General features: G+C 47.9%; 1 protein-coding gene across 2 annotated transcripts; it reads right to left on the bottom strand.

The window, feature by feature from the left end:
- Positions 1-201: 201 nt before the first annotated feature.
- Positions 202-8,408, bottom strand: Nrn1 (neuritin 1). Of its 2 annotated transcripts, none has more exons than XM_051194438.1 (3): positions 8,147-8,408; positions 4,126-4,270; positions 202-1,041 (listed from the first exon to the last, which is right to left on the bottom strand). In XM_051194438.1, exons 1-3 carry the CDS (start codon positions 8,199-8,201, stop codon positions 813-815), a joined length of 429 nt encoding a protein of 142 aa, XP_051050395.1. In that variant the 5' UTR covers positions 8,202-8,408; the 3' UTR covers positions 202-812. The 2 variants fall into 2 exon arrangements, with proteins under 2 accessions (XP_051050395.1, XP_051050394.1); XM_051194437.1 differs by lacking the exon at positions 8,147-8,408 and adding an exon at positions 4,383-4,599.
- Between the last annotated feature and the right edge of the window lie 5,096 nt (positions 8,409-13,504).

The raw sequence follows: 13,504 nt of genomic DNA, 5'->3' as shown, positions 1-13,504 counted from the left end.
TTAGATTTAACATTGATTACCCCCTTGTGATCTATACCGTTGGATATTCAGGTATTACTGTGTGTGTAACAGCTAAAACAAGAGAGAGGAGGGAAAACAAAGGCAGCGGACCTGAACGATGCATCGACAATAGCAGGTGAAGCCAGCCCCTCAGTGACCATAGCATTTCCTCTGACCACCTTTCCCGCCACACGCAGCCTGTTTTTATCTGTCTTGCCCTTAAAATGCAAAGCCCACACTGTGTGTTTTCGCTTTCCTGGAGGAGAAATGTGCAGTGGAAATGATCAAAACAAGGTACTGTGGAAGAAAGACGTGAGTGTGAGTATTCACCAGATGCTTCCCACGTGGACACCACTCCTGAATTCATTCCCCTGGCCTTCTCCTCTCCTCGCTTTCCTATTAGGAGGAGCCCATCATTTTTCATGTTATCAACATGATTAATATAGTAGGTGGCCCAGGGCCATTCCTGAGATTCTTTTGCCAAAATAAAAAATAAAAAAAAAATTAAAAATGGGGGTGAGTTTGCCGTTTTCTTTTTTTGTGTGTGTGAAGACGGACTAAAGCTGAGGTCCGGTTTTGGCTGTGCTTGCTCGCTCACTGATCGGTAACATTTGGTAAATAAAATACAAGGACTCAAACGAAATAAAAAAGAGAAACAGGATTTCCCACAATCCCATATGAGTGTTTTCAACATCACAGAGAATCACAAACGTCCTCAGAGAACGAACGGCTCTTCCTCTCGATTTCCGGGAGCATGAAGTGAGTGTGGGTGGGTGCGCCGGGGGTGGGGGTAGGGGGACCTGGTCCCGCGCTCAGAAGGAAAGCCAGGTCGCTAAAGCTGCCGAGAGAGACGCCAGGAGCACGGAAAGCGCCGGGAGCAGGGACCCCGCCGCCCCATTGCCGCTGCCGCAGAGTTCGAATAAGCTGCCTTGGATGTTGAGGTTTTTCGATTCTTTTCTCAGTTTATCCCACATATCTTTCGCCCCTTCCTGGCAATCCGTAAGAGCTGTGACCGTGCAGCTGTGGAAATCCTCCCAGTATCTGGCGAGGAGCAGAACAAAACAGATTCAGAATCACTTCTGACGTGGGAGGACCCCTGATCTGCGCCCCGGGTGACTGCGCCCTTGCCAACCTCCCAGGGTGCCTCTTTCCCGCCGGCCACCCTTTCCCGGACCTGTTCCGCACTGGATAACGACCTGCCAGATCCTTGGCTCAATCCAGAAACCCGTTCTCAGAGTGTAGGCCTTCCCTTTCCAATCTTATTCCTCTAGTCCGGTGCCAAGAGGGGACCTGACAGCCAGGAGCGGGGTCGCACCCGCTGCCTGGCTCTGGCACCACGGCCTGCGCAAACAGATTGCTCACCCTCCTCCGGGAAAGCTAAGAAAACAGCACTAAGCCTTGCAAGCTGCGGCCCATTAATGCCTCTTAGCTCGCAAGATGGGTGACTTGCTCTGAGCCAGGCCCTCCCCTCCTGGCTTCTCACTTTCTCCTCCCCCTCGCCCCTTCTGTTTCCAGCCTCTCCAAGCCGCGGTTCTCTCGCTTTCGCCCTCCTTCTCTCCCTCCACCCAGCCCCCACACCTTTCTTTTGTTTCCAGTTTCTCCTCATTTCCCCTTTCTTTCTTTCCCCCTTCCCTCTGTTTCCCTCTCTTCCTTTCCGCTGTCCCCGATTGCTTCGGTCCTCGGAGGTCACGCCGCCTATCCAAAGTCCCGGAGCTCTAAAGGAGTCTGGGGACCCCGCCAGCTCTCCTCTCCATTCCCGGGTCGGTGAGTGTTAAGTGCCTGAGCACCAGAGCGGGCTCTGGAGCCTTCTCCAGCTCTTGCAAACCCCTGTGCTCTAGGTCCACCAGCTGCGTGCTTCCTCTGACCTAGCCTTTTTCATAGGGTTTGATACCGAGGGCTTCTGTCCTACCACCCCTCAGATGTATCACCCACTTCTCTAGAGTGGGCATGAGGGATACCTACGCTGTTCCTCCCTGGCTCGGATTCACAACCTCAGGTCACTTCCTAAATCAACCCTTGCAACTCAGCCTCTTCCTCTGCTCAGCTTCTGCCCCGCCCCCACAGCCTTCATCCAACCTTTTTTTTTTTTTTTTTTTTTTTTTTAATTGTCCCCCTTTCTTCTGGAAACCCAAAATAGATCCGGAAACTAAATATAATCTCAAGCCATGATCGATTCCTAAGGCTCTGTCTCCTTTCGAAGGTGGGTCGATTTGCGCGTCTGGCTCCCACTGTGCGCAGACCCTGAGCTCAGGATCAGCAGCCACTCTCAGAAGTGTGGGTGCATTTTTTCCTCAGCTCTTCCTTTTGTTCGCTCATGGGGGACTGTAAGCTTGTTGAAGGCAAGCTTAGCCTTTGCTTCCACTTCAAACCTGGCTTCTGGCTGATGGCGAGTTATAAATGCTTGTTGGAGTTCTTAGAACTAGGCTGCCTTCTAGGGACTTTGTCTCTTCTCTGAGTTATTAGGGCTTCTGGACCTGAGCACAGGACTTTCAGGTTCCACAATTTGTAATAAATACCAAGATTAACGGATACTGCAAGGCCCAAGGGACAACTCTCCTGCAGAACTTTAAAGCAATTACACCTGGAAAGCAAAGGACACATAAACTGTTCCTTTTTTCAGGTAACCCAGATGGGGACAGGGCACTTCTGAGATGTGGGGTGTGGAAAAGAGCAAAAGTTCACCTGGGGCTGGGAGAGGAGAGCATTCACCTCCTTGCTGAGCAATGGGCACTATTAACATAGTAGGTTCTGAATCCAGCTGCCCACTACCTCAGGGATAGCCCTTTTTTTGTCCATGTTTCCCAGGACCTTAGTCCTGCTAAAATAAATAAATAAATAAATAAATAAATAAATAAATAAATAAATAAAAGTAGCTAGGAATATGCCATGTTTTTAGCAAATGCTGAAGGTTGTGGAATATGTAAACCTGCCCTGATTTGCAGGTTCATTCTTATCAGATGTTTGGAATTAAATACATTTTTTTCCTTTTTTATTATAAAAAATAGCAGCCATTTACTTGTAGGAGTTCCTAGTGAGTGCTGAAGTATTCAGTAAAGCTTATAGCAAGATAGACCCCTTCCATTTGATCATTGCTTAAATGAATCCCCTTCTCCTTTAGGAGAAGAGCCACACAGATGATGTGGAAAATGGGCACTTTGACCTCTGGGAACAAAAATGCTTCTTGCCTTAGCTTTATAACAAGGCCATTTTGTAGGACTGGTCCAATACAGCTGATTTTCGAAAGAAAGGAAAATGTATGGTGCAGAAGATGAAGGCATTTCTAAGGTAGGTCGGCAGCAGTAAGATGTGAAGGTCCAGGGCAGCAGGGTTATACTGGAAGCCTCTTTACTGTCAGAGGCAGGCTTTCTAGTCAATCACTGAGAAAATACCACTGAACTTGACAGTGAAAGCCTCATTCCCCCTGGACTTGCAGCTGCCTCCCTCTGGGGGATCATACAGATATGGGAAGGGGAAGGGTAATAGGAGCAAGTAGGGTGACTATCCCAAACCTGGGAATGAACTCCAAAACTTAGCAAACCCTACCAAGCTCCAGGGTCATTGATACACAACATTGTTTCAAGCTTTCTCTAAGAGTCCGGGAGATCCTAGTCCCTTCCTGTTCTTGGATTTTCTTGTTGTGCTTTGGAGGGGGGCTTCACTTTTATGTTACCCCCAACTCTTCTCAAACCAAAGCCAACTGTTCAGAGTAGTAGGCAGGTTACCTACTCATAAGAAAAAAGGACTGGAGATCATCTCAAAGCAGAGATTTGTGTGGGGTGAGGAACCCATAAAATGGCATTCTGTCACTTGCTGTGGGACAGTGCCTGTTGGGTGCAGGTGTGTAAGACTGGAGAGCTTAGGCTAGTGGGAGAATCCTCTTCCTTAGGCCACCTCAGGCTATGAGGTCCCCTTAGTGCAGATTCTAATCCAGGGACCTGGGCCTCAGGGACAGAGGGCCTGTCAGCAGCTTTGGCCAGAAGGCAGAAAGGTACAGATTGCCGCTAGTAGAATGCTGAGCACAGGAGGGTAACGCATAGGACAGGGAATGGGGGTGGGGGATGGCCTGGAACTCTTACCTCAGCAGCGCCCCCAGAAGGGAAACCCAGGGTCAGAGAGCACACTTACGTGCACACGGTCTTGATGTTCGTCTTGTCGTCCAGGCCCTGCGGGTAGTTGGCCATGCTGTCCCCCAGCTTGAGCAAACAGTCTGAAAAGCCCTTAAAGACTGCATCGCACTTGCCTGCAGCTCTCACGGCCTGCACCAGGTAAGCTGTGGGGAGGAGGGACACCAGTCAGCATAGCCACCACCCTGCCCCACTACTGATCCTATGGCCCCTTGGGATGATCTCTTTTAAAATTCAGCGGAGTGGCCCCAAAATGACCTATTTGCATTCGGCCCACCTCTGGTGCAGATGGTGGGATCTGAGCGTGGGTGGTACAGATGGGTGCAGGGAGGTGAGTCCATTTATTTTCTCTAGCTCGCTCCCAACTGAGCTCTACTTTTTCTGTTTTCATCGCCCCCTCTTCTCACCTCCCTCATCTCCTTTATTACTCTTTTTTCCTCACTCCCTCCTTGTCTCTCAACACTTCCTCCACCCAAACCCTGTCACGTCTCGCGGTGCAATCTTCCATTTTTGTGGTGACAGAGGAGGTCTGAGAAGCAGAGTGCTGGGGGGCAAAAACGCCCAGGGAGGTGTGGTGTCCCGGCTTGCTTGCTCAGCTCAACCAAACACCATACCGCAAGAGTTGACATCAGGAGCCTGGGTCTTTGTCAGGTGCTCAGCAAATACCGCTTAATGAATGAATGAATGAATAAAGTCTTTGGAAGAGCCAAAACAGACACGGGTACTGGTTGTTTTTATTGCGAAACCAATGGCCCAGCATGAAGTCTGTTGTTTGTGAGACCCTTTGGTGCACAGTTCTTGCAGTCTAAATCAGGGCAGTTTAAATATTCAGGGGCCTATCTGGGGCGAGGTGTGTGTGTGTGTGTGTGTGTGTGTGTGTGTGTGTGTGTGTGTGTGTGTGTTGTTTCTTTCCCTTTTCTTCTTTGCATCTCTCAACTCTGCCTTTCCCCTTAATGCCTGTAGAAACAGCAAGGAGATAAGACATTCTCTCTCAAGGTTGCAGCCAGCTTGCTAGGCGCCAGATAGGCTGCGGCCAAAGGTTCTGGCTCCTACGAAGGGGTGGGGTTGAAGTAGGTAGAAGCTGGGCCAGAGGCCGAGGAGAGAGAAGGGAACAATTCCAAGGCACATTGGGGTCCTAGCTCCCAAACTCAAGCCAACCAAATCTGGAAGCTTTGGATTTAAGAGCCTCTAGCTTCCAAGCCAACTAACGTGCAATAACCATTTCTTCCCACCCGGTGGCAAACGAACTGGGTTGGGGGCTCGGGAAACAACGAGGCGGCGAGGTGGGGGGGAGTAGGCCCCAAACACCCGGGGTGCCAAAGGACTACAGAGAGAATCAAATCTCTGCCAGAGGGGCTGGGAAAGGTGAATACTAGAAGGGAAATCGGTCTTTGGTTCCAGGGGATCTGGGAACAGGCCTCCTCTGCTATCATTCCTGTTGAAAGCCTCTTGGAAGGGTAGCACCCTTTCTTACACAGCCTCCTGTTCCTGGATGCCAGGTTACTGCAGACCCAGGGGAAGGTGACCCAGTCAGACACAGCCTCTGCGAGCTGCGCATCGGCAGATTGCCGCAGGAAGAGCTAGGCGGGACTAATGCTTTCTAATCCGGAACGGGAAGCTCTGCGGAAGAGACCGAGGTTAACTTCCACCTTAGCTGGGGCAGACACATAACCTTTCAAAAACCTAGCTTCCTTCACACCTATTAAAAAAAAAAAAACTTCGGCACTATAATGAAAGCAAAATTTAAATACTGACACTGCGTCTTATGAATAAATAAAATCTTTGTTCTAATGTAGGTCGGTCATGATGAAAGAACCCCTGCTACACAGCTTCGTCTATAATGTATGTTACAATCACGCCTTTGCAGGAAGGAAACAAAATGCAACCCAGTCTTTTCTGGCCCCAGGGCCTTCCTCACCCCCAAAATTCGGTGTCCAAAAAAAAAAAAAAAAAAAAAATGGCATGAGGATTTTTTTTTTTAAATGTGCTTTCTGGGGGTAGGAAGCACTCCAGTCACCTTACTTTCCCAGGCATTGCTGGAGCAGATCCTGCAGCGCGCATGTGTGAGAGCGTGTGTAAAATACGAATCCGGGAACATTTCTGTGTTTCGCATTTGTGGCTTCTAGAGATCTAGCTTTCACTGAAAAGCCGGAAGCAATGAACAGGACAGAGGTTGCAGCCTTTGCTGCTCAAGTCAGTTCTTTCTGAATCCGGTTTCTGTAACCCCCAGGCAGTCGACCCCAGCTCCTCTGTTCTCTCCAACATCCCTATCCAGTGCGGGTTTTTATTTGCTCATTCATTCGTTGGACCTCTTTCATTCATTCCAAACTTCCTCCCGGCCGTATCTTCATTCGATCACCATCCTCTACTTCCCCGCCCCTCCCCAACCCCCACTTTTCTTGCCAAATGTCAGTGATTTGGGACAGCTTTCATCCATGAATTAATAAAGACTAAGGCTATGATACAAAAAAAAAAAAAGGTAGACATTTGGGAACATATGCATTTTAACTCCACTACCAATATTTTGGTTATTCTTAGGCTGAGGTTAATCAAATGCATCCTCCTGCAATCACTGTTCCATTATTTTCTATTCTCACCCACAAGGAAAACAGAGCCCCCAAACATACATTGTCCAGGTGAAATCCCTGCCTTAAAACCATCTCTCCTCATCTATAAACATTTGCAGGCTAATTACAAAATGCCACAACCACTTATTTCCAATACTTAAAGAAAATTTGCTGCTCTTGGGACCTATGTCTTAGGATTGTTGCAGCTCTTTGAACTAATGTCAAAGGCACAAAACCACCAGATGCAAAGCATTAAGTAATTTTCTAAAATTAAAGAAAAAGCCAGCATGCCCATGCATGGTCCTTGCTTTGCAAAATCCCACTTTCTGCAAAACGACAACAATGCCCCCAAATCAAATTCTCAAAAAATCATGCCAAGTGCATATAGCTAGACCCGGATGTAAAGAGTCAGTTTAATGTTCTGGGAACCCTGATTCCGCTACATTTCTTAGGAAGAAAAAAAAAATGATTTCTTCTCTTATCCCACACAAATTCCCTAACGCACCTCTGAGATACTGCAAGGTTTGTCTATAAAGAATTCTACAGCCCAGGATAGCAGTTCCTTTCATCTTCAGAAAACCCATTGGAGAGTTTCTATTTTTTCCTCTTGTCCATTCTATTAATACGCTGCTTTACTTTCACTTTTCTGCTACATTAATTAATATTCCCATCCGACATCAGACAAGAGGATGTCTCTTATGGTTTTGGTCGGAGAAATATGAACTTAAAAAAAAAAGCTTTCTGACAGTGTAACTGAGACTCAACATTCCTTAACATAAAATGGGGACTAAAACAATCTTTCACAAACCTCCGCAAACAGAAATGACAAACACACGAAACCACATATTGCAAACATGTAAAACAGACGCTAATATTGGTCAAGTCACAAACACACATGAGCCTGAAAAAGTATATCGGTACATATTTGGCTGATTTATCCTCCTAAGTCAGAGTCTGCGGTGCCTGGAGCAAAAGCTGCAGCTAGGATATGGGGGTGGGGGTGGGGGAAGGACAAAGTTCTAAATGCTGCAGTTTGAGGGCAGCCTTGGAATATCTTTGCTTTCTGCACATAAACTTTTCAGACCTAGCTGCCTAGCCATCTTATTTCTGCATTCACCTTTCGACCCCTCAAAATAGTACCTTGCAGTATAACAGGGACCGCATACTACCAGAGCTCCGACTCTGCTTTAAATCGGGAGAGGGTAGCAAAAAATGGATGTGCGCTTTGGAGAGAAAGGAGAAAATCCCTTTAGAAAACAGCCTGCCGCACACTTTCAAGTCCCTTACTTTAGGAAAACCTAACCAGGACTCCTGAGTCCCAAACAGCTAATGCCCCGACCCCGGGTGTCTGCAGAGTTTTCTGCATCCAGCGGCGGACGCCAGCAAGTCCCTTTAGGCGCCTCTGGAGCAGGCAATCTCCTGTCGCCTACCATGCCGGACCGGGTGGCCACTTACCTATTTGCACCGCGAGGATCAGTGAAATATATCTGCCGTTCAACTTAAGTCCCATCCTACGTTTAGTCAAACCATTTGCGACCGCAGACCTTTAAATAGTTAGTTTAGAGAACGCGGGGGAAAGCTGAAAAATAGGCATTGCCAACAAGTTCCGGGAGCGACAGAGACTTTATGCACTGGGAAGGCAGAGGGAGGAGAGAAAGAGAGGGAGCGAGGAAGAGACAGAAAGAGAGCGAGAGAGTGAGAGGCTGGGGGGGGGGGGAAGCTGGGAATGGTTCACTCCATTAGGAGGGGGCGGAGGAAGTACAGCCTCACGCCCACGAGCAGGCCTGACGTGGGGGATGACACGGATTGATTTTTTTTTTTTTTTAATATAGACACCTTGGTGGAGAATCGCCATTTATAGTCATAAGACTCTGGAATTAATCAGATATCTCCGATTAATGTGCAATCTCAACGAAATCTAGCCTCTCTGGGGTGACCGCTTCCAATCCCGGTGGCCACCCCCGCCTCTTCCTTCCAGGGGCCCCCAGCCCCGCCCCCTCCCTGCGCAGAATCGGGGCTCCCTCTTCTCTCCCCTCCCGGAGCCGGGGAGTCCTGGCGCGCCCACTCAATTGTTCAACCTGCTCCCTCCTCCATAGGCGCCACAAGGAACCAAGACACTTCCAACCCTGCAGCGAGGTTTGAGGGGCTTCTGGCCTGGGGGGGGGGGAAACTCATCCGAGCCGAATCGCCTCCCGCCCTTGCCCCCTGAGGCCTGCAGACCCGGCTCTAGCCTACCCACTCTTTCTCCAGCCCCGCAGCTGAGCTCTAGGCACAGCTTGGAGCGCGTGAGCACACAATCCGGCCCCTAAGCACCCAGCACCCGCACACACTCACACACACACACACGCGCACGCCCGGGAGAGGCGCACACACTCACACAAACGCGCGCACGCCCGGGAGAGGAGCCCAGCGCCCCCGAGCAAGCCCGCACACACTGCACACGAGCGCGCGTACACGCCCAGGCCCCGGGGGTTCGTTCTGCACACTTTGGGCCCCAGAAATAGATTTCTCATGCCCTCTTGTGAATCTCACCACTGGCAACTCTCACCCACCCAAGGGGCCCCTACACCAGACACAGAGATACCCATTTTGGAGATGGGAAAGGCATTAGGCAATGAGCCTTGACTAAGACGATTTTCGGAATCTTGTGATTTACAAACTCTTAGCGCTTTAGGAAATTTCCAATGCAAGCTCCGGTGTGCAGGCTGTTTTCTGGGAGCCTCCTGGGGTCATTTGTTGGGCCGCACTCACATGTTTACACACGCACCCACGTCCAGCACGTACACACAAGCACACCAGGACCCACGAACACCTGAGCTGTTTTCTGATGATCCAGCACATACTGTACAGCAACGAAATGTCTCTTCAGCTGCGTTTGTGCAAGGTTTTGTAATGAGTCTTGTAAGATGGAAATGTAACAAGGGCTACTTTCTAAATGCAATTAAGTTTTGATTTTTCTCTCCCTTTTCTGCAATGCACCACACCCTCATCCCCAGCCTGAACTGTAGCGTCTTTATGATCAAATGCTGAAGGCCGCACTGGCTAACTTTATTAATTAAGCCAATGAAAATACAAACAAAAATTAGAATAAAAAGTAAAAGAACCTTCATATTTTGCAAGACTGCAGGGCGAACGCGTTAAGCTATCAAGTTAGTAGCAGAAGTGCAAAGGGATTAGGGAGGTGGAGCTTTGATTGTAGTTGCCTATCCAGGTCCCTGCCACGGGAGCCCACACAGCCATCTGGGCACACAGACTGAGAAGGGGAGAGAAAGATGAAAAATTGAAATCAGGTGACTGGCTGTGGAGGGACTGAAGAGGACCGCGGGGGTCCTGACTGCCGCAAAGTGTAACAGGAAGGCGCGCACTGAGGGCACCCAGGACCGCAGTACAGCAGAACCTGGGACCGCTAGGCAGACCGCCTCGGCTCTGGGGGCGGGGCTACATCCCCCGCCCCCTGGTGATGTCACCAGTGAATGGGCGTGGCAGTGAGGCGCACTTTCCCGGTGTTCAGGGTCTCAGAGGCGAAACTGGGGGTTTCCTATTCCAATGTTCAGAGGCTCAAAAAAAAAAAAAAATAAAATAAAAAAATAAAAAAAAAAAGCAGAAAAGGTGGGCGGGAAGTAGGCGGGGCAAAAATGGGTGGCGAGAGGGGGGGAGATGTCCTTCGGACCATCCCCTAGTGTCCTCCAATGATAGAGAAGGGGCTGGCCAGGGGCGGGACCTCGAGGTTGGAAGCCCGCCCCCGTATCCGCGGGTCCCTACAGGGTTCCACGCGCGGGGCAGCCCGGCTTTCCCCTCTTCCACCCCCGCCCGTGGCTCTGAGCCAAGTTTTCCCCTTTCTGCTCCATAGTTTCAGAGCCAGGGAACCGGGTGTACTTACATTTCGTGCCATTATTTATATTTCGTTCCCTTCTGCTCACTCATAGGGACTTCTAGAACATTTTCTGTGGGTGCCCTGGGATCCTACTTAATACATCCTTTCTCACTCGGAACTTGAGGCTTTTGGGTTTGAGTGATGAGGGTGAATTGAAAGACTAAATGAGGCTGAGTGAAGTTGGTGAGCAAGGGCAGGCGCCAGTTCTCAGTCCCGAGCAGCGAGCAGCAGCAGCAGCGTGCCTGCATAAAATTCAGAACTGTGGTGCAAGCCACTTCTGGGTCCCCTGATGGCCTTTTCCTTTACACTGGCTCCTTCTGCTAAAGTGAAGAGAGAGGCTTGCAGAGTTACTGTCCATAAATAATCCTGGGGATGAATTGTTGAAAGCAGATGCTAACCATGTTTTTGTTTTTGAAATCTCTAACCTCTTAAATCACATAGGTCCTTCTGCAATCTAGGCCCAGGAAGGCTTTTTTCCCCCCCTACTTCCTTATTGAAGGGTAACAAAAGCCAAGATGCAATGCATGTACAAGAGTGGACTGAGATCACAGAGGCAGCATCCTTGGTTGGGGTTAGTTTGGAGGACATTTCCTCTTTTATTAATTTGAAAAGTCTATCCACGTCGTATATAATGTGAAAGATGGCAGTGTAGGAGCTCAGATTTAGCCATGGCCTTCAAATGACCTTGGCTGTCCCTAGAAGGTTTGGGGTTGCATTCTCCCAATCTGGAAACAAAGAGGATATGTCTAGGATTTAATCTCCAAAGGATCTTCAATTTTGACTTTTTGTGAACCAGAACTTTTCCAGACAGCGTGGACATGCCTGGCAGCCAGGGCAGCCAGAATGCACACAAAACAAAGCCTCTGGTCCATGCAAGAATGCCTGTCATAGGTCAGTAGGGCCAGGGCTTTTTTTTCCCCCTTCAGATAACTAATTTCCCAAAAGTTACAGAAACAAATACAGTTGCTGAAGAAAAAAACAAAACAAAACAAAACAAAAAACAAACCCTTGTTACCTTGTTGTAGTTTGGGATTGCAGATTGAACAGAAAACACCTAAAGTAGGTGTGCATAATTAAGTGACAGGCAGACAAAATTCTTTTCTTTAAAGCATTCTTCCTCAGTTCAGGCTGGGGCACTCGAGTTTGGCTGAGCAGTTTATGAGTTGATTTCCCAGCTTCCTCTCCTAATCCATCATGCATGGACTTCCCAGAAGCTGCCATCTCAGGACACATCCCCTTGAAATTGTTTGCAAGAGCAATTGCCAGGGCCAGTGGGAGCTTCCAGCTCTGTCTTCTAGGCCAGGAAGAAAAAAAAAAAAAAAGCCACTGTTGTACTAGAATGGATTGACCTAGCAATACATCTCTCTCAAATGCAATCTGTCATTGTTTTTAATCTTCAACTGAAACCTTTAATCAAAGTATGAATATAAATGCATATTGCTAGTTCTTTTCATTGAAATAACGACACCATATTTAAACTAGGAGGAAAGTGAATTTGTGCATGGTATTATGTCATTTGAGGTCCCAATAAAACTTCATGTAAGGTGGGAAGGGGGACATGGGGGGTTGATGACACATGTCACAAATTGCCTCGTGTGTGTGTGTGTGTGTGTGTGTGTGTGTGATATTAAAGGAGAAGGGGGATGATATGCAAAAAAGAAGGGGAGTCGGTGGATAGGGATAAGAAGGTTTAATAAAGGGGTGAATTAATATGAGCAAAGTACAATGACTACATTTGGAAAATGTCCCAATAGAGCCCATTGTCTTGTATGTGAATGGAAAACTTTAAAAAGGAGAGAGAGAGAGAGAGAGAGAGAGAGAGAGAGAGAGAGAGAGAGAGAGACCCTGTTGTTAGGGGGACTTTTCCACCTTCATGCTCACCCCTTTATAAGGTGACTTTTTCCACTTTAGGTCATGACACTTTCCAGTGGTAGGTGAAACTTTTAGGCTTGAAACATATGGCTGACAGAGGAAACTGTTTTAATGCATATATTTGGATTTTGGAGGTAAATGCTCTCCTCTTAAAAATAAGCTTGTTGTTGTGGAATGTCTGTAGAGGTAGAGAATAATTCACAAGGCAAGGCTCTGCACAGTTCCTGAGTGTGTGACAAGGTGAACATCTGCATGGTGACATCTGCGTGGTGTGTGACAGAGAGAACATCTCTCCACACTGGACCAGCTGGAAGAGTAATAAGGATTATGTGCAGTTTGTATTCCCATGTGTGATCCCTAGATCAGGGGCAAAGATATTGCTGGCACAATTAAATACTTGAATGACACTATGTTACGTGAGTGCTGGTTTCCAATTGGAAACTTGTGTTCTGGCTAAAGAAAAGGGAGTCCTTGGGTGGTGGTTTTCTGGCCTGTCAGAGGCCACAGCAAAATGTATATCAAGACCGGGGAAATGAAAGGGGACTTGAGTTCTTTGTTTTCCACTGGCATTATTTTCTTTAATGTTTCAAGTTGTTTCAAAATAAATTAATAAAAATAAAAATAAATTCTATGTGATCAAAGGCTTTCTTACAGTTTTTATAATGTTAGTATGTCCTTCAATGTATTGAAATGTAATCACTTTAGTGAGGTATTTAGAGAGTGGTAATGTAAAGAGACTGCAGTGTTTAGAGAGGGGGCATTGGGGAACCGATGTGATCTGGTAAGATCATCATGGTGATTCGAAAGTGAATACTGCTTGCTTCACAGACGGACCACAGGACTCTATATCTGTTTATCTACATACACACCACACATACACACACGCACTACACACACACACACACACACACACACACACTACACATACTGCACAGACACATACATGCCACATACATTCTATGCACATGCAATATACACACACAACACACTACATGCACACCACACACAATCCAAGCACACATACTACTCAGAAATACACTGTATGCACATGTATACACATGGTATAC

Source organism: Phodopus roborovskii, unplaced genomic scaffold, assembly GCF_943737965.1.
Source record: "Phodopus roborovskii unplaced genomic scaffold, PHOROB, whole genome shotgun sequence".
NCBI lineage: Eukaryota > Metazoa > Chordata > Mammalia > Rodentia > Cricetidae > Phodopus > Phodopus roborovskii.
This window is presented reverse-complemented; position numbering and strand designations above follow the sequence as displayed.